This window comes from Motacilla alba, chromosome 5 (assembly GCF_015832195.1).
Source record: "Motacilla alba alba isolate MOTALB_02 chromosome 5, Motacilla_alba_V1.0_pri, whole genome shotgun sequence".
NCBI classification, from domain to species: Eukaryota; Metazoa; Chordata; class Aves; order Passeriformes; family Motacillidae; genus Motacilla; species Motacilla alba.
In genome coordinates, this window is record NC_052020.1 from 15157825 (window position 1) to 15185010 (window position 27186).

At 42.0% G+C, this 27186-nt stretch overlaps 1 protein-coding gene across 4 annotated transcripts in view; it reads right to left on the reverse strand.

Moving 5' to 3' along the window:
- KCNQ1 (potassium voltage-gated channel subfamily Q member 1) overlaps window positions 1-25733 on the reverse strand; it is a 334477-nt gene extending 308744 nt beyond the window's left edge. For all 4 annotated transcript variants that reach the window (XM_038139094.1, XM_038139097.1, XM_038139095.1 and 1 more), the window contains exon 1: window positions 25265-25733. In XM_038139094.1, the coding sequence (XP_037995022.1) occupies window positions 25265-25662 (398 nt within the window). In that variant the 5' untranslated portion in view covers window positions 25663-25733. The remainder of the gene's footprint in view (window positions 1-25264) is intronic.
- Window positions 25734-27186: the final 1453 nt, after the last annotated feature.

The window sequence follows — 27186 nt, forward strand, 5'->3', positions numbered from 1 at the left end:
GAAATTACTGTATACCTCTAAATTTATGTTAAAACTTAACAGATCTGTGTTGCAAGTCAAAATTTATCTTCTCAGCTACACACCTCGAGTCTTAGAAGGTGAAAGACACTTTGCTTTGTAGAGCTGCACAGAGCCCAAATGGGAAACCACAGCACAGCCCTATGCAGACACACACTTCCTTTAGAAGCTGTGGGATTACTCTATTCTCTGAAATCACATAACATTCTTCAAGTTTTACTTCTTGTGGTCCATTGTCCCCATCACCACATCATCCTCAACACCCTAAATGTCAGCAGCCTTGGCAACTAGACAGGGTCAGGACAGGAGACAGCTTGTGAACACCAGGAACCAGAGGCTCCCAAAGCTTGGCTAGAGCTGGCACTTGGATGCAATGCCAAGGGCATCCAGAAGAGCTTCTGCTGCTACATCAGCAGCAAAAGACTAAAAAAAGGAAACTTAGGCATATTGCTCAATGGAGTGGGGGATTTGATGGCATAGAGGCACACAAGCCAATGCACCCAATGCCCTCTTTGCCTCAGACTCTACCAGCAACATCTCCTTGACTTCTGTGCTTGGATGAAAGGCTCAAGGAGGAGATACACTACCAGGAAGAACACCAGATTGAATTAGGGATGACTTGAGAGAACTCCTGCTATACCAGGAGATGGGACCCAACACGTTGTGTTTGAGGGCCCCGAGAGAGATGGTCTATGTGACTGACTTGTCACTCAGGTAAGGAGTCCCCCTGACAGCTGAAAAATATAAAAGTCACACCCATCTTCAAAACAGCCAAAACAAAAGTATAGAGCAGAGATATTTCGCTATGCTACAGCTGGAAAAGTCACAGCCTACACTCCTATTTCCAGTGTCCTGCTGTAGCTAAGATTGCCACAGACTACACTCATTCAACTTCATTGGAAGCTCACCCGCAAAATCTGCATCCACCAAGCCACAGACATAAGGGCAAGAAGCCAACAATGGAGCAATCAGGAAAAAGGAAATCCCTTCCATCACAAAATTCATCTGTCTGAAACCATCTGGAAATTGACTCTTCAGGATATAAAGTTCACAGCATACTTTCTAAAGAAATGCAAGCAAAAAAGATTCACAAGTTTCCTGGGCTTTGACCCAGAATAGACTCGAACATCCTTGTCTGGTTCTATATAGCTCAGAGGAAGATTTAAGTGAGAGGTAAAAAGTTTCCATGCTAAGACAGACAGCCCCTTCCTCATCCTTCTCCAACTATTCCTGCTTAATCTTCTCATTTCTAAAAGAATGAAATCATGTTATTTCATATCTCCGGGGGGACATGGTACAGAACAGAACTCCGTGAATCCAAAAATCAGGGACAAAGATACAACAGCTACTCCCTCCAAACAGCGCATCTAGAGGAACACCATGAGTGACCTCAGAGTCAACATGCAAACCAGAAGCCTGGCTTCCTGAAAGAACCCTGCTGGCATTCTACAAATTCTAACATTTTTCTAGCATGAAAGATGCAGAGTATTCAGGGCACAAGACTGATGATGCCAGTCAAGTCCCACAAAATCCTAACAGTCTTCCCACAGATTTTGGGAATTGGTAAAGGAAATTTATTTCCACCAGGAGAGAAATCCCTGCATGAGTGAGTCCATTAGATTTAGTATGAGAATAAAGTCACTGGTTATTTTACTTTTGTCCACAACCCCAACATAAACATAGTATGGAAGTGATAAGTCACTCCCTTGTTCTTCCCACGTGAAACAGTCTTCGTCAGTCCTCATAGGGACCAGAAAATAAAAAAAAAAAAGCATTAGGAGGCTCAATATTTTTCTTAAAGACATCATCTATCTATTGGTGGCAACCCCTCACAACTGCTGCTACACTGAAGGGGGGTGGGGGGGGGGGGGGGAAGTCAAACTTAAAAATGAGACCATACTTCAGACTGAAAAAACGAGAGTCAGTATAACGTGCTTTAACCAGCAGGCCTCACAGAGTGCCTGAGAGGGAACAGGACAGACTTGTCAGGTAACTTGCAGGGGTTAAAAAAAATTGCATCAAGAATTTCCCAACTACCAGTTATTCTTTCAGAGATCAGCCTGGTTACTGTCAGGTCCCAAATGTTCCAACACACACTCCTTTGGCAGCAGATGCTGCCCAAAGGTCTGAAAGAGTAGCTCAGTTCCCAGGCTTCCAGGGACTGCCACTGTCATGTTTTGAGACATCCCACCACACACTGCGATCAAATCCCACCAAAGAGATTTGCAGCTTTCCCCAAAAAGCTGTGGAATTTAAATTCTGTCTCTGTCGGAACCCAGGATTCTCCTCTGGGAAAACAGGTCTAGAAACTTTTCCAAGAGCAGAATGAGAAGCTTCTAAGAATTTTCACAGTGTTTTATCCAGTTTTTCAACAGAGTCAACTCCAGAAAAAAAAAAGCAGCAGATGTTATATGGAGCAATTTAATTCTTCCACAGGCAAGTTCCACAAAAGTGATAGCAACAGCATTTGCCAGAAGACCATGATTCAGATGCAGAAGACATAGACAATGCCACAAGTACAAAGCTCTATGTTCCAGTTAAACAAAGTTTTTTGAGAGTTGAATTTCTAAATAGATATTTTCGTATCAGTCATTTTTTGAGATTTTATTGTTTTTCTACTGTGAAAAATACTTCCTAAGGAAACAAAACATCATATAAAGAGTCTATGGAGTCATCAGCTGATTTCCCAATGGTTCAGAGTTCTAGGAATTGTTGGTATTGAGTTTGTGACCTTTGTTATTTTTAATTTTTATAAGTAATAATAATAAATAATGATGGTTGTTAATGTTATATGAATGCTTTAAAAAGATTGTCTTGTGATAAAAATTATTGTTAAGGTATTGTTATATTATTAAGGTATTGTTAAGGTATTGTATTTACAGCCGGCTTTCATGTCTTTGTGTGATAATCTTTTATCTCTTTTGTAATCATCTGCAAGACACGTGTCTCTTTAGGATCCTGTCTTTTGATTTCTTAACTACTCACATGTTTTTTAAGTTTTTCTATCCAAATTACCAGTCTCATAGTTTTCTTCAGTCATTATTACAGAGGTACTTCAGCAGAGAATTCAGTTATAACATTAAGTTCTTAAGTTTTTAAGTTTCAATATTATATTAGGTAATGAGTCTTTCATGCAGCTGCACTTCTTTCACTCTCAGTGTCCAGATCCAGGTTCACAATCCTGACTGTGATGAAGTTCATATCTCTGAAGAAGAGGTTTGTTGTATTTGAAGAATCCCTATCATGTTATCTCATAGTGTGGATGATTTCTAATTCTAAAGTTTCTTATTCATAACTATTGTTTTTAAGAGTCTTATTTTAGAATGTGTTAAGTGATACTCACCAATTAGAGTTCGAGCTGTAGCCAAGCTTTAGCTCTACTTGGTGGAGTGATTGACAATCAACCCAGAAGTTTTCTACATCAAAAAGTATTCAAGTCCTTTTGACTTAACAATTTAACCATATATAACAGCTGAGCTAGTTTTGAAAAGAGGCTTGAAGAAACATGAATCCGGACATGATTTCTTCAATCTTCTGTTGTTTTAAAGTTCATCAGCTATTGCAGACTCTGAGATGACAGTCCAATGTTGTAGTGCTTAATAATTGTGTAATTTCACACGTGTTATTAATAGTCTGTATTATTTAGTTAATTTCTAATTACTGTTGTATTACATTTCTCTATGCAATTTTGCAAAACAAAACAGATCAAAGTTTCATTTTCACATCAAGACCTATTCTTCATTTCTAGAATTTTAAGAGGATACCCCAGTCCCTGCAGGGACATGGATTTGTTTGTGTTTTAACAAGTACAAAGTACAAGTGGATTTCAGTGAAGAATATGAAACTGTATCAAGTACAAGAAAACGCTGAGCACTCGACTAGCGAAAAAGAAGACACACAGATGTGGACTACACAGAGATTCCAAACCTTCTGCTTCACCAATCCACAGAAAATTACAGACTTTGAGTTTCTGCATAAGTGTGGGAATCAGTAATATTATAAAAAATTTGTTAAATGATAGCTTTTACATTTTAATAAGGCTTGTAATTCTTCTGCTCATTCAGCCATGCATTCTTCAGTGCATGTGGCAGGCCACGAATAAGGCTGCCAAAGATGTGCTTTTAGTGCAAAGAGAAGGGGGAGATGTCGGAACCCAGGATTCTCCTCTGGGTGTCCTGGATGGCCAGAGCCGCTGGCAGGGGGCTCTGAGACCCTGGCATGCAGCCAAAGACACACGTGGGGTTTGGATCTTAGCCCATGGAGCAAGTTACTAACTCTGTATGAAGAATTACAAGCCACACACACACAAGTTTAGATAGCATAGTAGAGATAGTCACGAAGTGAAAGGAAGAATTTCTGAGTGCTGTACAGGGGGGTTTTAAGCCTTATACGCAGGAGTCCAAGTTTTATACATGGGGGTCAGGGGTTCTAAGATGGAGGGACTTAGATGTGTCCTGTCCTCTTTCTTTCTCCTTCCTAACCTCCATGTCTTTAGTAATGTTAGCACTCACAGATTAGTTTAAAGTAGAAAGTCACCATTCAATATAAATAGTAAGTATTGAAGAAAAAATATAAACACGTAGTACGTAATATATGATATAAAAGATAGCACCAGCCTCCTGAGAGGAGAGTGCCTTTGTCTAAGCAGCTGAACAAGCCACAGCAGTTCAGGGAGAAGAATCTTATAAATAACCAACAATAAACAACCTTAAAAACCGACAACAGAAGACTACTGAGTCTTTCTTCGAAGACACAGGTTAGAAGAAGAACTTTTCCATCTTTCAAGGTCATCCCAATCCGAGAGTGAAACCCCACATGTCTCTGCCATAACTTTAGGGGGAAAAGGCTGGTGATAAATGTACTTTTCTCCCTCACCCATTTTCTAGTCTTCTCAACTCACTCTAAACCTTTTTTCTCCTGATTGGTCACTGCTGCAAAAGGATCAAGCAAACATGTAAAAATGTCCAACACAAAATATTTTTCACGGCCAATGAAAAGTAAAAAAAAAAATGAGAGAGAAGCAGAAATTTTCAAGAGAATATTCAACAGGAGGATATTTGGAGGTTTCAGTCTTCTTGAATTTTAATTAACTCTCTAACAGCATATTTTAGAGTTAAGTAGTCTTCAAGAAGGGTTAAATAATGCAGACAAAGTCCAAGGGGGTGCCCACAAATGATCATTCTTTGCTATTTCTAGAAACAATACCCAGCATATCTGGGGAATTAATGCAACTTTTCGGCAATGAAAAGTGATTAATGTAGTTTTGTCTCTTTGATGCGCTGCTGTTTATTCGGTCTCTCAAGGACTCTTCATTGAAGCTTTGACTCTAGGTCAAAGAGCTCGTTGGCTCCAAGTGAGTTCCCCTTTCGCACAATTTATCAGCTGCACAGACACTGTGCACAGAGTGGCTCTGAGAAGAATGGGCTCGGGTACACACGGATCCACCGTGGTCACAAACTGGCCAAGACAGCAACCATGGACCACTCCACAGCACACTGGCAGCTGAACTGGGCTCTGAGCTTTGCAGATGCAAAGGATATACAAGATCTCCTCCAATCTCACAGAGTAACACAGGAGCATGTCCATTTGCAGAATGGCACACATCCTTTCCTCCCAGGTTTGTTGACAGTGCTCCATAACAATCCAGTCTGATGAGCACACGCCAGATGAACAGCCCGTCCCATCTCCCTCCACGTGCTGTTGTTCACACACAGGGCTTCTTCCTCACTGGGTTTAAATACACAACACGGGAGCTCTTGACGCAAACAGCCTTTGTTCCTCCGTCACAGCATTTGCAGCATTAACTCATTAGCTGTAAATATGTGCAGCTCATAACATTGTTTCCCCTACAACGCTTTCAAGCTTGTGTTTTATTTGAATGGCTTTTTACCAGCAGCTCCCAAATTAAGCAAGGAAGCAAGTCCAACACATTCAAGGTCACTGTTTGCATGTCCAATTACACTGATGGTTATAACTGTTGTGGTTTTCCACCTTGAGAGGGCAGGAAGTTAGAGGTCTTCTGGGTAATCAAAGGCACATGTAGAAACAATAAAATACTCCCATAAAATGGTGAGTGCCAAGCATATTAATGCAGACTGCCTTGCCAGAAATGGCAGCTAGCTCTAAGTGTTCTTAGACACCTTTTGCCTCTCTATTTTTTGTTTCTTTTTGGTAGTTTTGCTTTGCATTTTGGTGGGCTTTTTTAAGTGCTCCAGGGCAGCAAACAATCAGCGTTCCTTGAAGCCACCACACCAGAAAGCACAAAAAAAGATATCTGAAATTATTTTCAGTGTGTGAACTGCTATCAGTATTCTTCACTCATTCCTGGAATATTGCGTTTAACACAACAACAGATACATAATGAAGGCTACTCTTTGTTGTCATTTCTGCCTAACACTTGTTAAACAAAAGGTGTTACTAACAAGTTATTCTGAACAACAGGTGTGCAAAACCAAGCAGAGAAAAGCAGAGCAAGGCAGAGCATCTTGGAAGGACAGTTTACCCATTTCTCATGTAGCGGCTTTCCCAAAACACCATGTCATTTTAGCTGCCATTTGAAGAGAGACTTATAAATTATGAAAAATTATGATAAAGGTACACTCTCCTTTGAGGAACTCAGGAGCCTAAGAAAAGAAACAACTGAAAAAAAAAAAAAAAGGAGATGGGGATTGCAAAGCAAGACCATGCTATTTGCTAGGTATTGGTGGGATTTCTATGTGTCATCAGGTCCTCTTCTAGGCATCACAGAGCAAAATACACAACAAAGGACTTGAACACTAAAGTAGCCTTGGGAAGAAAACATTTAACATCCCACTCGTCTCAGGAAGAATTTATTACCCATGACCTCCCCACAAAAACGTTCCAAATATATTAAATAAAAAAAAAAGCTAGAAAAGGTCTAACATTTTTTGTCCTTCTTGAGGATTGGGTTTTGTTGGTTTATTATTTTTGCTTGTGATCTGAAAGATACAAGGGTTGAATCTGAATGCATACCCAAAGCTCTTCAAAGAGATGAACACGAGCATGTACAAGCTACCCAAGGATGATTGCACTTCCCAACTGCTTAAACTGAACAGATTGTTCTAGAAGGTCTTGTCACAAGACAAAGGCTGCCTGAATTTCTACTTTTCATCAGAAAATGCTTTTCATTTTCTCTCCCAATGTACCCTCTGATAAAAAGAAAAATGGATGCTGAAAATAGATTTTAAAAGATAGCCAGAAGAACTAAATCATATTTTGCCTATCATTTTACATTATTCTAGAAAAATAATATTTTAAAAAATATAACATTTTGAGACAGTTTTCACCATCAGCAAGACTGTATTTACAAGAGCCACAATAGGGTGTTCTGGTTCTAAATACCTGAAGAATACCAAACCACAGCCACTCAGCCTAGTTTATTTTAATATAAGGGTTTTTTCTTCCCTCCAACTTTTTCACCTCAGCAACTGTACAATTAGAAACTAGATTTAAACATATTTGTTTCTCATCATCCCAAAAAAAATGGAAAAAATAAATTATACCTGAAGATTATGCAATGACAGGTAGCCTTCAATGTTTTAAGTGTCAGGATTTAAGTCAGCAACATTCACGATTTCAGTCTCAGTGCAGCTGGCAAGAAAAATCAGTATGTGGCAAAATCAGAACCTTCTAGATATTTTGTATATGCACTAGAGAAGCCATTAATAATTAAAACATTTAGTAACTTTCCTGTATTAGCTTTAATGCTGAGCAGTGAATACTGAGGTGAGGATTTTAGGGGTTTACCTCGTTTCATGCTTCTTTTTTTAAACTCTTTAGTATTTTAGCTTTAAGTTGTTCAGGATGGATTTTTTCCCCCAGACTCCTAAGCGCACTGATATCTTTTAATTGCCAGCAGAACTGTGTTGTCTGAGCAGCAATGAAAATGTCACCCACAGTTCATAACACTCAGTTAGAAAATCTGTCCAGTTCGCACAATGTATTATTTATATTCTAGATAGAAAAGTACAGCTACTACTTTAAGCTCATTTTTTATCACCACCTAAGCTTTGTTGACCCAAAAACACACCAAGAAGCAAACCCCTGGCAATTCTTTGCATCAGGCACCACAAAGGATCTGATCTGGGCCTCAGCTGATGCACTCTGAAGTAAAAAAAAAATTGGAAAATATCCCTGATTTAATAGTACTTCATATACGTATTGGGTTCCAAACCAATTTTTTAGTTTGACCCAAAAGGAAACACATTGTCTTCCTCTGTTTCTGGGCACTTTTTCTCAAAAAAAAGCAAAGAACAGGTTCACACAGGGACTCAAACACTATTTACAGACAGGAGGAGCTAAGGAGTAGCGATGCAGAGAGCAAACTTATACTTAGGATGCTTTGTGTAATGGGAGGTAATGATCAACCTAATTAAGAGCTTCACTGCAATTTCATGCATATGCAAATCTGTCAGCCAGCACAGAAATTTACAGCTCTGAATTCAAGATGAGTTAAGAAAACCCTCTGCCAGCCAGTAAAAAGTTAGCCACGTGCCATTCTGAGCACACAGGACACACACAGCACCCAGTCACCAGCAAATAAATGAACAGCCACTCTAATAAAGGGGCAGGGATGTTTTAAAGAGATGTGAGAGAATGTACATGCAAAAATTAATGATGGGTTCTGGGCTTCTTTAAGGTCAACCTTGGCAGAATATTTTTCTAGGAGAAGGAATCAGTTTGATTTTTGGAGCCTCTTATTTATTGAAACTTTAGACTTACAAGAGAGATGGCTCCTGCCAGCTGCCAGAAAACCACATAGTAATAGATTCATAAAAGCCTTCTTCACATGCCTGAAATCACAGCTTTTAAATGGCTCGGGAGCCAGAGGATTATAAAAGAATGCAGGCAGCACTCCTTAGGTGTGGTAGCCCCATTCAGCAAACACTGAGGAGGCTTTCCAAGCTTTTACACCCCTGCTGCAGTCTCTAATCTTTTTATGCTGTGGAAACACGTACAGGCATGGTAAAGGAAGAACCATAAACAAGTGCTTCCCAGTGTGTTACTGCAGTTATCTGGCCAACAATGTTTTGAGAGCTTGGAATGCTCTTCATTAATAACCTACCTGCTGGGTTAATTTCACCACCATATTGATAACTTACCTGTTTAACTTCACTGCTTTAGCTGCTACTACACAAACCTCTGCCCCTTCTTCACTCTGTATTTCTCCTCAGCTGTCTATCTCCTCCTGTTTTTTCCTAACAATCAGAGCAAACGTGCACTTGGCTGGCCCTTGACTCACAGGTCAAGATGATGAAAAACAAATGAGAGTGCATCTCAGAGAATTAAGCATGCTTGAGTACTCTGTGAATGAACACTTATGCAGCAAGTTTTTATTACTCTTATTTTAAATACTCAGCATTTCAGATGTTGTATTACACTGAAATCAGCAAGACTTCCACCTACAAAGAATTAAAACTGAAATACAAATGAACATAAAAAGAAAAAAAAAATCTCTGAAAGCAAAACAGATTGTCCTGCATAACTCCCCAGAAGAGCTCAGAAACCGAGCTTCTCAGAAGCCCCATCCTGGTGGCTGGGCTGCAGGGCTCCACATTCCCCAGGACACAGGCTGCAACTCACTGGGCTGGCTCCAAACAAGGTCTCCTTCACGACCATCCACCACCAATGTCTTTTGGTTGCTTATGACAACTTTCACTCCATGCACTGCACTCTGTTCCGAAAGGATGCGTCCCAGCCTTAAAGACAGTTCTGCTTGAGGCTAGCAAAAAAAGAGCAATTACTGTGGAGGCTGTCTCATGTTACACTTCATCAGAAGACTCCAGCATGATCCCCATTATTTATTGTTTGCATTGCCCTAGTACCTAGCAACCTCCACCACATAGCAGTATGGTTTTTTTGCTTAAGCACTGCACACACACACACACAAAAAGGCAATGTGACAGTAAAATTGTTTAAAAGATCAGCTGTGCTCAAAGCAGATAACAGAACATCACTATCATTGCAGGCCTGAAAGAGCTGGCGCCTTTCCATAGGTGCCAACGTTCACCCAAGTATTCAAACCAGGGATTCATAGCTCTGTGCACCATGCCTTCTGCAGAGCTCACATTTCTTATAACTTCCAACAAGTCTACTGGATAACAAGGCTGAGTATGTAGATGCATTTGTATTACACACTGGGTTAAGGGGACATTTTCCAATCTAGAAACAAGGCACACATTAGGCATTAAAGTTTGTTCTTCAGGATTTATTTCCTCACCAGAGCCTACAAGCAATTCAAAAAGCATTTGGTTGTCAAGCTGCTCACAATACAGAATTGCTGCACTGGATATTTTATGGTAATTGCATAGCAGAGATCTGGCACCTTAATGAAAAGGCCACTCCTGTTTCATGAGTAACAGGAACTGCTTGCTGCACACAAAACTGCAAATCCATTCTCTGGCTGGAATTGTGAATACTTAGAAAGACTTTTTTCTTGAAAGGTAAACACTTTCTATTTCATGAGAAAAATAAAAGCTAACAAATATGAGGAAACATCAAGATAAATAAAGGTGAGAAGTGAAAAAATAGACACCTCCCATCCATATAAGCCAAAGGCAGCAGCATAGTAACACTGCCAGGATACTCTGAATTAAAAGACCTGAACTGGTGACCACTTGAAAACTGTCTGATTCCAGCTCCTGCTTCTGTTTCACCACACACAAGTAGCCAGCCAGTAATAGCTTGGCTATGCATTACTCCAGCAGGAGTGTTCCTCTCCATAAATTAAGAATAGACACATCAATAGCTCAGCATTTCATAAGCCAAAGCAGTTGCAGCTATGAAATTCCTCATGCAGGAGGAAAAAGAAAAAAAAAAGTAAAAACAAAACCAACACAAATCCTGGCAACTGGCAATAAGGAAAAGCAGTTTCCTTCCACTTTAAGTGTGGACAGACTTCAACACAGAAAGTAAACAACTGCTCTAGCTTCTCATTACTGCTTTTCCTAATCTGATACACAACTGCTCTCCCAAGAGTCCAAAGAAGTTCAGAAACGTAAACACACACAAAAAAAAAATGCTGAAGGAAAAAGAAGAATTTCAAATGAAGACAGATACATACACAACAATAAAAAAAAATAAGACATGGTTATTTCTTTGCTACTTCACCAACAAGAAGTGTAGGAGTTTGGAGGAGAGGAAACAGTATTTATTCTCAACCTGTACTTGGGGGGCACTAAAATAAGGATATCCTTATTATCAGTCACCAGGACCGTTTTCTGCATATTATTTTTGTTCCCCTTGCCCAATTTCTTTGGGAACAGACAGCTGCCAACAAATTACCCATCAAAACAAAGGGCTTCCTTGACCATCCCAAGAAAAGGATGAAGCATTAAATGCAAACAGCCACAGTCACACTCTCAGAATTGGTTATTTCTGGTCAAGTCTCATCTAAAGACTTTCAAAGCTGCTACAGAAAGCAAGTGAATTTAGGTCTCATTCCAAGTCAGCTAGGGACAGTCCAACATATGTTCCATAGTCATGTGTGAAAACCACAGCAGAGACAGATGGGATACAGCTGCTACTTAAGGAGTAGACCTGAGGTCAGTGAAGCAGTTTCCATTGCAGCTCCTCTTGATTAACCAACTGCTGTCAATCTGCTCCCTGTCAGCTGCTATAAAATACATGTATTTTTCATATCAGCTTCTTATTTTAAAATTGTGGTTTCAGAGTAATTTTCCAAGCAGTTTTCTTACTGCTCCTTTGTTTAAAAGTGGTTCAGATGCACTTTCAATTGCATTTAAAATGCTTGCTTGGCATTTCCAAACCCTGCACATCTACCAGTTTCTACTGATCCAGGTGTAGGCCCTCACAGAATCTGCCAACAGCTCAAAGCCAGCAAGCTGACTCCAAAACCAAGATCTCACAGGCAAAGCCAAATACAAATGTTGATGCAACTGTTCAGAGTGATTTTGTGTCTGGCCCAGTTCTCTAAAGGTGGCATGAATTTTGGCTAATAGTGTGTGCCATTCAGAGAACATTAATGCCAAAGTTTTTTATTTTCAGTACAAATGCATAAGCATGACTGTAACATTTCAAAAGGCAATCTAAAAGGATTGGGGAATACAGAACTTAGTTTCAACAGCAATGAAAAGCAAGTATAATATAGCAGCATCTATACTTTTAAACCTCAACTTTCTAAAATTTAACATCTTTATATTGCCCAATGCACCTCCAGTCAATCTGTTCTCAACATTCCATTTCACATTCCTTTACCTGTTAGATTCAATTGCTCAGCCTGAGTTCTTCCCAAAAACAAAGGATTTCTGCTGAATTTAATTTTGCATTCAGCAGAATGTTGCTGGCCAGAAACATCTCTGCAACTCAGTGTCAGAGTTGCTAACGCCAAATGACGCTAAACAAAGGGCAGCCCTCCACTGCCCAGCAATTAAAATTGATAAGAAGCTTGTGTTCTTCAGGACTCCTTTTCAAGTCTGACAGAAGGCTCTGGAATTGCCAGCCACTGGAGGTTTTTATGGCTTTGCTTTTTATGAATGCACAGCCTAGCAGGCGATAAGCGCTTTTGTGCACTTGGCTGGTGTTTGCCCAGGATCATGACTGTTGATGGGGGTTTACTGGTGTGAAAGATGCCAACAACACCCCAAGGACAGACTGGGACATTCCAGCACTTGTCAGAGAGGTGCCAATTTGCCCCTAAATCAAACATGCCACAGCAATGCTGATAACAGCTTTAGACGTGGGTGCCAGAGGAGAGAGCAGTCAGATTGTGTTATTTACCACATCTAGAACAAACAGCCTCCAACTTCCACTGAACTTGTGACTCAGGGGGTAAGAAGGCCAAAAACCTTATTTATGATAGAGCTGTCAGCCAGTCCCTGATGCCATTGCACTCACACACATCCAAGGGTGCTGAAAGCAAAGCGCTCTGAGGCACCGCAGCAGTACCGGGGGTAAACTCAGGAGCACAGACTGGCTACCTACGTGCATCGTCACTCCATCCTGGAGGCCAGAAACATTCCCAGAGCAATAGATGATGTAAGGATGCACAAGGATCCCTGCTCTAGAAGATCATGCTACAGCACACAGCAGTGTTTATACCCAGCTAGGTGGAGTCACAGCCTCTGCCAGGCTTTGGTCCCAGTGCCAGCCAGGACTGTCGGTGCCCACTCGTGCTAAGGAGCCCTTTGCCAGCACAGGAACAACCCTGCACTGCTGCAGCTACCGAGCTTTTGGGCAGGAACCAGCTCACACCCCACCATAATCCACATCTAGTAGCAGAAATGCATCCTTAAAAACCATCTGGATTAGTATCAAATTTGGCAGAGAAGGTTACAGCCAGTAAATCTCATGGTTTCATTCAGGTCCCTGGGATGTTGATGGAGCTCATCTGGTCCACTCCTCTCTATACAATGATACAAGGCAGCCAGTAACACTGATCTGGAGGAGTTGTGAGGAAAAAGTAAATTTACAGGTGGTCCTTCTTCCTTACTGTCTAGGCTATTTTCCTCCATTTCATTCCATGAATTCAAACTTATTTCAGCTCATTACTGTAAAGCAGTCACTTTACACTTTGGGAAAGAAAGCACACATTGCCTGGCTTTCCCATGACTATTTATCTCCCTAGCATTGCAAAAGCAGTGTTGTTCCTACAAAATATCATATAAAAAACCATTTCATTCTCCCTTACATTTATCACAAGATACAGAAAAGTGAAGAAACTACTTTCATTACCACACCATATCCTAACTACGTATGAAAACCACTTATTCAAAGCGGAGTTCAATTTCTAAACACCTTTTAAAAGACATTCTCTAGAATACCAGTTCTGTTTTACCAAGGCAGGTGCTAATCTCAGTGGTGAAGAAATTTTATTCTGGTCAATCAACAGCTGCCTATGTGACACTTTGCCCCAACTGAGTTAGTTTTTGCCCTCAGTTCCTGTCCAAAACTTGCACAAGTTTCCCATGGTATTTCACAGCCACTAAAATTCAACAGAACACAAAGTCTCTTCTACAGACCAAAATGCCTGAGACACAGGGAGGGTGGGGAGCAGGCAAAAAGAGGCACCATATGAAAAAAAAACAGTGACAACAAAGTCTGCTTCAAACTGACATATGTGGTGTTTGAGGGGGATGGAGAGAGACTGCAATTCCAAAGAAAATACAGCACTTCACTTTAGCAATCAGCCAGAAGCATCATCAGATTGCATTCGTTACAGGGAGGAGGAGGAAACTGAAGATACACATGGCTGTGGGTTTTGACCACAGTTCACACTGACTGCTAGCACATGTTGTATTAACAAACAGACTGATTTCCTCAAAGTACTTAGAAACAGTTTGATTACTTACCAAGTCATTTCCAGCAGAATTCCTCAAGAAAATAATCCCATGGCATATTTCATATAGTATAATAATAGGATCTGTAATATTATATATTTGATATTTAATTATAACTATATTGTTAATAATTAATAACTTAATAAAACAAACACAGACCATATACAGGTTTCCTGAAACAAGCACTGTTTCTTTCAAGAGAAAGACACCTGACAGAAAACTTCCCTCAGAAAAAGCAGAAAGCCTCAGCAGAGGTTAACAGCTAGTATCAAAACCTGCTTCAATGTTATCTCCACTCTTTCATAGGAGTGCAAGCAGGTGACCCTTTACTCCTACAGACACAATCCACTGAAAATTTCTAGAGATCAGGCTCTTCTCATAGTACATCACATTTTCACAGTCACTTCAATTTCTCTATTTCACTTTACAGTGAGACTTGATGGATGTGTAATGTTCCCTATTAAAGCCACACAACAAAACAATGCCACAGAAGTCCTCCAGAGATAACCTCAGATCTTGAAAACCAGAGTGCAATAAGCAATTCAGACACCCAAGAAGGGTCAGCACTAACGCAGTACACCTACAGCCATGTGCTGCAAAACCTGCAGGATTGCAAAGGTCTGTTTTCTCCCTCACTCTTGTAGCTTTTTTCTCATTTCTCTGGTTCAAGTATGTAGCTGCCCAAATAAGATCATGTCATAAAATTAAATAAAATCTACAGAGATCTGAATTGCACGAACAGAATTATGAAGGCATACACCTGACATGACTGGGTAACACTCAGTTGCTTGTGCCTGGCATACTTTACATGCTGTTGAAACAGGAGGCACAGACAGCTAAGTGCCAGGGTGCTGGATGACCTGTTGACACAGAAAACATCAAATGAGCAGGTTTATTTTGTGTGAAGTGCTGAGATAAGCAATTATCAATACTTTCTAGGTCGTGGCTAAGATAACAGCATACAATCACATGGAGTTTACTCACACTACAATAAAGCAATACAGTTCAGTAATTTACTCATTGTCAGGTTTGACCACATTTTAATGTCTTCTAAGACAGGCGTGAAAAACAAATAGCCTCTACTAGATCTATTTAGGATGACTACTAGGGGAAAAAAATATGGCCTTATTTGCTGAAGTTTGTAAAGATCAGATAAAGGCATTGCACAGAATACAAACACCACTGATTCTTAACAGGGTCAGCACAGGACATTCTCTACTTATTGAAGCCACAGGATGGAAGATCTTTGCTCTTGTCTCATCCCCATGTCCACTGTCCTGCACAAATAATTTGGCACAGGCATTTGAAGGGTGCAAGAATGACATTAGCAGCAGAAATCATTTCCTGCATTCATTTTCCTTTGCTCTACTTGTCAACATCCGTACAAGAGATGAGGCACTTCCACCTGTGGTGCCCTGCAGCTAACTGTGAAAAAGAAGACTCTAGCCAATCCCAGCTCATTTTCAGGTGACATGGGGAAGGGGATAGCTGCTGCAGGAACAAACACACTCTTTGAAGGCAATTCCTTACTCCGCAGAAAGAAAATGCAGTCAGTAGAAGGACCTCAGCCTTTGTGTCACAAGCGATGAGCAAGAGCTCTCTAATCCTTGCCTCTGCTATTGCACCTGGTGTCTTTGGAGAGAATCCAAGGAAATTACCTGGTGGGTGATTTTCATTCTGTCTGCAAACCATGACCAAATTTTCTGTACTATCCAACTAATATAAAAGTGTGCTGTATTAGCACTGCGATGAGAAAATATTGTAAAATACTGAAATTTAAAGGTATCCCTGAGGTTTCAGGAATTGATTGTATGTTGCAGAGGAAACCAACAACTTCTGAAGTCCTACACATCCAAACCTGCCCAGTCTCCTTGTGTCAATTCCAGCTGTCTGACAGTGAGCAGTTTATTGCAAGGGTGACCACACTCTGGTCTAAACAGAGGGGATAAACCTGTGTTCTTGCCCAGTCTAGAACACATAGGGAGGGACAGAGGGAAGACCACTAATTGTTAGACATCTACAACAAAACTACTGGTGAGATGGTAAAAAACCTGCATACAAATGGTGTGTTAAAGAAAAAAACAGCCTTACTATAAATAAAATAATATTAAAATATTTCTACACATCTAGTGCACAATGCCTTGCAAGTAGTTTTAATTGCCCTAATTCTGAAGATGAGTATATGCAAATTTTTCTCTTTACTAGTTGGTCCCTACCTTTTACCTTTACAAATTCCTTCCACTAGGAAGCAAATAGCTGTCCACATAGTTAAGTTAAACACATCATGATAACTTCTTAGGAATCATACCAAGTATTACTCCAACAAATGTGTTATATTTCCTATTATTGTAAAAGAAAATGCATGCTCTATTTCTGGGGTAAGAGTAAAATTAATAGATTATTACCAAGAGCACAATTTTTTAGGATAAATAAAGATTTTTATACTATTCTATGATCTTAGCTCACTAAAACCAGTATATTTCTCATTTGAAGTAAATACTAGTGTAGTTATATAACAAAGCATTTACTTTTTAAAAAAACTTCAGCAGATCACAGAGAGATTTTATAGCTGAGGGTAAAAAATTCAGTTCTTTATTACAAATGGGACAAAACTGTGTTGTCAAATGAGGTCTCATAAGTCCACTGGCATTAGCAAAACATATGTGAGATGTATGTTCCCAGTGAGAGCTTTAATATGAAATTCAAGGATCCACATCAATATCGGCAGAAGAAACTTAAAAGGATCCAGAAGCCCTGTCCTAGGTTTATTTTGACTTTGGTTGACATTTTTCATAAAATATTATATTATCACAGTGATTGTGAAGAAAGAGATAAAATAGAAATAACTACATGGGGCACTTTGCTAGGAATATTTAACACTGGACAACCTGCAGTATAATTTCTGGTTTTGGGAATGTATCGCTTTTAAAATGATAAAATCCCAAGGCTGCAGACTTGGTGCTTGAAGTATTCCTTGCAAAAAGTACCAGACATTTTTTTCTTAAAACTCACGAAGGATTCAGTCAGTTTTGAGTAACGTGTGCTCATTATCTCACACAACTGGAAGTTCTGACACCAAAGCAGTTCAGAGAACAAAACCTGGCCTTTGTCATGGTGGTTGTACTAAGCTTTAATAAAACACTAGCTTTCCCTGTGCCTATGTTTTATTGTCATGTTCCCAGGTGTCACCTTTTCTCTTACAAAATGTGGTTAAGGAAGGAAATACCATTGAGGAAACCTGGGACAGTATTTTTGGATTTTGTGGAGTTTTGTTGTTGTTTTGGGGGTTTTGGTGCTGGTTTTTTGATATTTTAAACTACTTACACACTTACTCAGGCCCTGCTTTGCACTGTGTGCAACTTCTTACAGGCCCTTGAACATAGAAAACTGCTGTTATTTTACAATTCTGTACCACAGAGTAGGAAAAAAAAGAAGAACAAAGTCCATGTATCCTCAAAAATTGCTAACAACAGACAAGGGAAAAGCTCACACCATGCACCTCCTCCAGGTATGCACAGCCTCGAAGCCAGAAAAGACTCTTCGTTGAGAGCAGCTTTAGAATTTTCTATTAAAAAAACAAAACAACCAACCAACCAAAAAAAACCCCCAAAAACCAAAAACAAAAAAAAAAACCACCACACACAAAACACCAAAAAAACCAAACAAAAAACAACTACCTAAAAATGTACAGTAAAATTAATTTTAAATTTCATTTCTACAGCATTGAATACTCCTACTTATTATATTTAGAGATATAAATACACTCTCCCATACATATCTTCCGGGTAGGAGGTAAGAACATCAACGACTCCTGGAGCAGAGCCTTGCAATCGCCTGTGCTCTCCCATTACCATGCCTGGTATTGTAATGGTTCTCACAGGCCATTATGCCAGATGAAGCATGACTGCAGGAGGAGGCTCAGTACCCCACCTAAAGACTCACCAGTCTAGGCATTCTGCTGTAACTCAGCCTCCCCATCAGCTTTATTTGCATCTGGCAGCCCTCCAAGACATTTGAAACATGTTGGACCTCTTGCTGGCAAGGCAGAAAACACCTTGCCCCCAACAAGACACTATTTTCCATCTGGAACTGAATGAGCAAGTGTTCACAGCTTTTGTGCTCAGCCACTAATGCACATTAAACAATCTATTAACACACCAAATTAATGAGGTAGTGCCAAGTTTGAAGTCAGCTAAGCCCTGTGCCTAGCTCCCTGCAGCATATGTTGGCACCGTTGTTTGTAACACATCCAGCACTCAGGCATTTGGAGCTCAGCCTAATTAGTTCACTGCAATTGAATCTCAACTCTAGCCTTGATTCAGCTGCAATGGAAGTTTTGAAAGAGGCCTATCTACACAGCCTTGCATGTTTTCTCCCGGGCACTTGAGGAGCCAGGGCAAGGAAGTGTGCCAGAATTGCCCAACCAACCATTTGACAGAGACACAGAAATGTGAATACTGCACTTTCTGGTTTTTTTAAAGACCATTCATATGCAACTTTTAAAAGGTAGGATAATTCTTTTCCTGGAGGAAAGCAAACACAAAAGAAGGACTTGAAATGTCATACTGGAAGGATGATGGGAAAAGAGAGAAGGCCTATCCCAGGAAAGCCTGCCCAAATTGAAAAAAAATGCATAACTTCTATGTGTGCATTTCACAGTTCCTTATTTCTGCATTGCACACAACCTGTCTTCACTGAGCACTAGTTTTTGCCAGTTTACAATCTTCTGCTTCCATTTGTTTTTAGAAAACCTGAACATCAATACAATTACAAAGGCTTTTTTTGCCTCACAAAACTTCCTTGACCTAATGAATTTTTTTTTCAAGCAGTCAACCACATCCCACTATGCATTTCAGAACAGAAATTGGATTTTCCCAATTATTGCTAGAGGTGTCTTCAAAAGGCAATTTAACTAGAAGATACCTAGATTTCCACCCTCCTTCAACAATCAAAATACATTTCCACAATCATTTTCATGCAGCAGTCACTGAATGCAACAAATAATGCAAAGATGGTGATTTCATCAAAGTGGCTTCCAGGCATTATCCACTAGTGCTGGCATTGAGAGGATTTGGTTTCTCATACGGCTTTTCTTTCTGATGACAGTCAATTACTAAGTAAACATGGATTTGATTTTTTAGTCAATTACACAGTTATTTGCGTCTACATTTCTTCACATAAGAACTTCTACTGTCCCACTAGGAGAGAGAAATGGGGACCCCTTCTGATCTATAACTAGACTGGCACTTCAGCTCTTCATGCCACAAAGGTGAATTGGTCTCAGCCACAAGCTGAGACAGCCCAGAGCAAAAATGAACCTTCTGACAGGTTGCAAATTGGGAAACAGGACAAGAGGGAGAAGCTCTATACTGGCCAACCCAAAAAATAATACGTCAATTACACGGTCTCAAAGAAGCACTTTTGTAGCGCAATATTGCAGCTAAGGGGCTGCACTGCAGCATGCAGAGAGTAAAGAGGGAACAACAAAACCCTTAAGCCACTTCTCAGTCTCACCTGCCTCCAAAAACCTGCCAAGAGCCCAAGCTTCAACATCAGGCTGATCAGCAAACACGGGTGCCTCTGCAGCGGCAACTCCTAAACAAGAGCAGCCTTTCTTATGTGGGGCAGGCAAATGGTCTTCCCTCCTCTCTGGGAATACTCAAAGTCAGCTTCCCAATGCCTTTTCCTCTCAGATAAAACGTTACCAAGCACATTGATAGATACATACTGTTAGGTCACAAAGGTGTCTGCTCTGCTGCAAATCGGCCTCAACTAAACTACCTCAGTCTTGATGAGACAAAAAAAGCTAAACCTGGGTCTTCCTGCTATTGACAGCAGCTAAAGGAATATGACCCTGATCAAGTCATATTTCTTTCTTTCCACTTGGAAAAGCCGTGCTTACCTTGGAGAATTTACTTTTTTTTTTTTTTTTAAACAGAAGTAATAATCTGGAAGTCTGATTTCAAGCCACAAAAATCTCTAAACATACAAATGTTCGCGTCAAAACCACATCATTTCAATTTGCAACATTCTTCAGTCTGAAAGAGAAGTCATGTGTGAGCACGTGCACACACTAGATGTTTTATGGATCTTTTTTCCTCCTCAACATTTTGCACAAGAAATATGAACCAGCAGGTTTGGAAGTATGTTTGCAGTAAGTCTGGAAACATGGCAAAAATGGGATTTTAAGTTGGAGTTAGGCTTTTTCTTCATGATGCAATGAGTGTAAAGAGCACGGTGTGAACATTGCATTGCCTTTAATAACTGATTACTGTGAGTCCTGATTCAGGCACCTGGAATATTCTATCTAGCCTCACTTCCTACCTCTGTGTGCACACACATGCAGCCATGCTGCTGAGAGTCTGCCTGTTTCCACAGACCAGTTTTCCAAAGCCCAGCCACTGGCCAGTCCAAGCTTATGTAAACAACTTGAGATTCGAACAAACTCAATGACAATCATTGCTGATTAAACCAAACTTATACAAAGGCAAAGTAAATTGAACCAGGTACAGGCATGCAAAGATAAGATAGAAGCTGATTATCTTGCAAGGCAACAAAGGAGAGCTGCCACAATAGAACAAACCAACGGTCCATCAGTTTCCAAATTGTTCCCTCCGGTTACAGCCAACACTTCAAAGAACACAGGGAGTCAACACGGCCAGAAGTCATTATTTGCCACACCAAGAACAAGAGAAATCAGTTCATAACTTCCGTTTCTTCAGGCATATTTTAAGACGTTTATTTTAAAATTAAGAGGGTGAGAAGAACCTCTTCCGTTGAGCACCTAAATCTAAAATAATTCTTTTTAACATCTGACAACTTCACTTACTCTGCACAGTCATTTCCAACTGTGGGGCAGTACCCAAGAGTTTCAGCAGGCCACTATGAGGGCAGAGTTTCTTTTTCCACCTCTCCTCATAGAGGCTGAAAACTTGATTTGTTCAGGCTGCAGAACATTTTACCTCTCAAAGCTGCTCTCTCAAGGTGCACTGCTATGATAAGTGTGATAAGATGCCCTAGCCTGGAAGGTCACTGAGAACAGTGGCACTCAGTCATTCCCTTGCTCTGACAGCCAAGGCAGATTTGGTGGCCCTGGCAGGACATTGCCATCCATACAGCCAGGCCACAGGGCAAGCTGTTGCTTGCAAAGCCCGAGTCTCCAAGCAGCCACCAACTTTGTGTTTGCAGAAGCCATGCATGTGGATCCTCAGCCACCAAGTGCAATTTACCTGCCCTGGTAAAATCAGGTGTACGTAGACTGTATGCTTCATCTGTTTACATGAAGTTTATTACAAAATCAAACCAAGTCAAGCAGCTGTACTAAGAGGTGCTATCATCTCCACTAGTACTTTTAGGCAGGTTTTCTGAGTGGTAGATTAATGGCTGATTAGCCAGTCCTTCTCCCCACAGAGACTATTTCCCCAGCCTTCAAAAATCCAGTATAAATGAGGCACAATAATTTATTCCCTGCCCTGCTCACTTGAGATGTTTCTCCTCTTTGGTCTAAGCAAATAAGAAAAATTCTTAGAAAAGACCTGTCTAGAGTTAAATTGATTTAATCAGAGACTGTGGTGTCAAATTACCCTGGAGATTAAAAATATCAACAAGAGAGAATATACATTTTGCCTAGTGAAAAGCAGGTATTTCTGACACCTTATGAAAGAAATAGTTCATAAGAAAACAGGTCACGGCCTGACCTGTGCAAGACAGCCAGATTCCATCTTTAAAGTTAAGGGTACACAAGGACCTTTGCTACTCACCAGAACAAGCAGCAATCAAAATAATATGAAACAAACAAAACAACCTACAATCTGTGGATTAAAGCTTGGTGTCCAACTTCCCTTTTCTAAACAATATAATACAAGACCGAGGAAAATCAATCCTGAGTATCAGTTCTTAGCTATTAGTACTCTACATACCACTGACTAAGATTCCTGAGCAGGAAAAGGGTGTGACGGGCAATCAGTAGATGTAGCTGTTATCACTTGATAAACAGTGTTTTAACAACCAGCCAGACATACAGGTCCAGAGTAAGTTACATGGGCTATTCCAGGAGTTGCTTCCAACTGTAATAATTACAGCATATAATTAAGAACACAGCCACATATTCCACACCACGCAGAAAACAGAAAATTAAGCCTCCAGTGGTTGTTGCTCCCATCACTGGGCTAGATTTTGGCCAGGGCTCTCTGCTCAGCTAAGGGCTTTATGCCCTGATTTAACACCACTCCCGTTTCCTCTCCTTCCCCTCTAAACATTTAGGACAGCGACCGAGACCTCCCAGGCAGCTGAAAGCCCCCAGAATAATGCAGGAGGCAGACTGCAGAGGGAGTTAAAAAGACAACAGGCAAAAGGAGTTCAGCTTCTTAAACTCGTTTGGGCGGGAGAGACTAACACCAGGGTCCTCGCACACCCCAAGGTAAAACCAGGCTTAGCATTCTATGAATGACTGTTTGCATGCTGACAATAGAACACTCAAGTACTTCCTCCAGTGGGAAAGGAGCACATGCACGCCTCTGTGTGTGTGTGTCTGATGACTCCAAGTCCTTTCCAGCTCTGCACCTCATCCCTTGTATCCAGCTGTCTGCACAGAGCAGGTCCTGTGCCTCCTCCCGAGGAGACGCCCGTGTCCAGCAGCTTCTCTGAATCAGACAAATCTGCCTCGTCAGTTAATTTTAGCAGCACACTTGGGCTCTGGAGCAACTATTCATCTGCCAATACTCAGCACCTGGCTGGCAGGGACTGTATTCCAAACAGAGCATTCCTTGGCACAGCAGAAAGTTGCTTTGGGAGCTCAGAAACAGCTGGAGAAGTGCGGACCAAAGACCAGTAACTTGCACCATGATAAAATGGGCACAAAAAGCTTACGTACTACAAAAAAAAAAAAAAAAAAAAAAAAAAAAAAAAAAAAAGAAGTTGGGCTGAGAACAATGAAGCCTCAATTCCCTCTGCTGGTGGGAATCAGAGCTAGGCTGCCTAAATGGTACTTGCAGATTGCCTAGTGAGAAACATACAAGGGTGTCAGTACCCTCCTCTGTCTCTTCAGTGCCCTAAGGAATTTGAACAATGCTTGGTAAGAGGCTTGAGAGTATTTACTGCCGCTGTCATTCGTCATTGCATCAGAAGAGTTCTGGAAAGAAGGGAAATGCTGGGGCTAATGCTTACACCAGGGGTGTGTGTTGAAGGGGGAAACACGTAATGACTTACACATATTACAGAATCTTAATTCTTGCACAAACAGGATTAATCCATACTGCAAATACTTACCAAAAATGAAAAATTAAAAAAAAAAAACCAGTTAAAAGTCAGGCTAGAATCTTAAGTAGTGAAAGGACTATAAGCCTGGTTTTTGTTTTTCAGAGTTCTCCTAGACTTGCTGTTAAGATTTAGAAAAGATTAGTTAAGATATTGAAAACAGTTGGCTGCACCATCTAAACATAATTTGAGACACCTGAAAGGTCAGAAACCATAAAAGATAGCTACCTAAAACTCCTGTTGGGGGACGGGGCTTCAATTCCCAAAGGTGTTTTACACTGTTCAATGACAACTATTAGGCACTTCATAATTACAGTCATTACTCATTTTCTCATCTCACGGCATTATCATAAGGCTAAAAAGAATGGAGCCCACAATTATCTCAGCAGTTGTACCCAGTCATCTCCCAATTACATACACTCAGATGACAGCTGTTTCCCCTCCACTAAAATAAAGATGGTACCACTTAACCTGTTGACCTAAGCACTCCAGAATCCTCAAGTGTAGAACAGAAGCACAAAATCCTGAAATGACTTTAGATAACAGTTACTTAGAAATAGAGCTTGAAATCAGAACACAGTAACAAAGTCATAAAAACTGACTTCGGTGTCTTTTGTCTTAGGATTTTGACCACAAAATATCTTTTGCTCTAGCTATTGGAATAAGCATGTATGCATATAATGGATATACACACATACATATATGTTTGTTCATTAATACAATAAACACACACCATATTCCTGCCTGACCTTCTCACCTACATTTAACACATGCCAATTGCCCAAGGGCCACACAAGCCTTCAGCAACACCTCGATGGAAAAGCTGATTCCTCACAGAGACACCTGTTGGGATGCTCGTGCACCACAGAGCTGCTGGCTGGGGTTCGACACTGCACTCTACAGACAGCAAGCACTACAGACAAAGCAACTTTCAACCTACCTGCAGTTCAACAGCACCCTCCAAACACCACCTCCTTCCCGTCCGAATGGATAGCACAAGGAGGTAGAGCCGGGGCAATAATAGAGGGAAGGAAAACAAGCATCGCCTGTTTCTCATCCTCCTCTGACAAGACTGCAGCACTGATAATTGATAGCACCTGTTCAATTAGAAACTGCTGCTATGCAGTGAGCATCGGCATCACACAGGTGTCACTGCTTGAAATCAGGAGCCATGCATCAAAAAGTAATGAAGAATGGGTGACACTGCTACCTACTTCATTTCTACCATCAGTATGAACAAGACTGCCTGGGCAGCCTTCTGAAGAAAATTGCCTGAAACCAGCTCCTGCACTATCTGATAAATACACCTAAGGGCTCCTGAACTGAGATACAGCATTTCTCTTAAATAAAAAGGCAAACTTTAACCCGGAGGGTGACTTTGTTTTACTTCACACCTGCAGGGAAAAAAGAAAACCACCAAAACCACAAACCAAAAAAACCCAAACCACCCACAGCCCAAAGAACCGTATCTGCACGGTGTTTAAGCCCGGAGCAGCAGGCAGGTCTGGAAGGCTCCGTTCCCAAGGAGCCTCCGGGCAGAGGACGAGCGGGGCGCGGGCGGGGGGCTCGGCAGCAGCGGCCCCTCAGGGAGCCCGCGGCACGGCCGGGGCAGCGCTCCCGCGGCGGTAACGGGAGCGCGGAGCAGGTGCCCGGCGGCAGCGGGCGGTACTCACACGGTGAAGTGGTACACGAAGCACTTCCATCCCGTGGGCCGCTCCAAGAAGTTGTAGACCCTGCCCTGGACGCTGCTGCGGCTCAGCAGGGGCTTGCGGAGGCTGTAGATGGAGACGCGGGGGTCCAGGCTGACGGGGGGCCGCGGGCAGTCGGCGCTCACCACCAGCACCTCGCTCCGCAGGCGCGGCGCCCGCTCCCGCTCCGGCGCGGGGCCGCATCCCGCGGGCGCCTGCCCGCCCTGCGCGGCCGCCAGCGGGGCGTAGTGGGCGTTCGGGGCGCTCTCGGCCAGCTCCAGCGCCGCCGCCTTCTTGCCGGGCGTCATGCTGCCTCTCCTGGGCAGCGAGAGCCGGCCCAGGCTGCGGCTCTTGGGCTCGCCCGGCGGGGAGCTGGACGACATGGCTGGGGCGGCGCGGCGGTGCCCCGGGAGCTGCGGACAGCGCCGGGCGCCCCGTCCCGCCGCCGACACCGCTGGCCCGGCCCCCGCGGGGCGGCCCCGGCCGGGAAAGGTGCGGGGAAGCGGGGGCGGGCCCCGGCGCAGTCCCGGTGCGGCCCGGCGGGAGGCGCTGCCCGCGGCACCCCCTGCCCGGCACCGGCCGGAGCCCCGGGCGGCGCCTGGAGCATCTCCGTGTTGCGCTCAAAAGTGTCGCTGTCCTCATGGCTGACCGTCGCCTGAAGCACCTGTGCCTTGTCACCGCTATGGCTGCGTGCAGATGGCTTCTCACCTGTTGAGGAGCTGCCGGGGCAGAGAGCAGGGAGCAGCCTTCCAGTAACCCAGAAGCCCAGCAGACTTTCCTGCCTTCTCGGCCACTCTGGTGTTTCCCAAAACTGTGGCATTGGGTGGCTTGAGATCCTGGGGTACAACCCCTTACTTCAGATTTAGGACCTCCAAAGCTGTCTGGACTTGCCACCTCACTCATTTCTGCATAATTTTAGCACCTGGGAGCAGCAGAGCTTTGCCAGAGTTTGAATCCTGGAGGAGGCTCTTTTTAAAATGAGTAACAAGAACTATGAGCCCAAACAACCGGTCTCGGCAGTCCTTCGTGTCACTGTAACCAGAGGGGGTGAATAGCTGAAGAACTGGGAAAACAGTAGAACACAGCAAACACAGTCCTGCAGAACTGCATCCTCTACAAGCTGGGTCCCTCACCAGCATCATTCTGGCTTTTGTGGAAAGTTGCATATGTTTGGCCATTGAGACCAGTCATTTTGAGGGCCTGGATAACTTTCCTGTGTGGTGGAGTTAGTTACAACTAACATAATTGTGGTGTGAATTGATTTGTCATGACTTTGGTGCACCAGTTAGTTAACAATTTCTATTCCCCGGGCGAAGGGAAAGGTGCTCTTTGATCTGGACTGGTGGGTTTTTTCTTCCAGCTCAAAATAGAACAGCACTAGTAAGAGCTATGTTGAGTTCATGGTTGATACTGGTACCCGGACAAGAATGTTACAGGGAGATAAGGTGCTAAATAAAGTTAAACGAAAACAACCCTGCTAATTGCAGTTCCATTCAAATGTCAGGCTGCACAAATTGTAAGGGAGAATTGTAGGGGAACTAAGATCCTCCACCAGTGTAAACAAGAAAAACCAGTGGGCTCTTGTACTTATTTACACCCCTGAGGGATCTGGCTCCATCTTAGGAATACGAAAACAGAAGTGTTAAAACGAGACTTTGAAAAACTTGTTTCTAAACCAACAATGTCCTAACCAGGCTTTCCCCCCCTCCACCAGAGCATGAAGAACAAACCAGCTTAATAAAAATAGCATTTCAAAGGAAAAATTTCCTGCATCGGGTCAAAATAGAGCCTGATTTTTCTATTTTGAGGAACTGTTCTTTCTTGAAACAAGCCTGCAAGAAAAATGGCTAATAGAATGTCATCACTACCCTTGAAGGCTCCCTGTTTGAGGGCCAGCCTGATAAAGT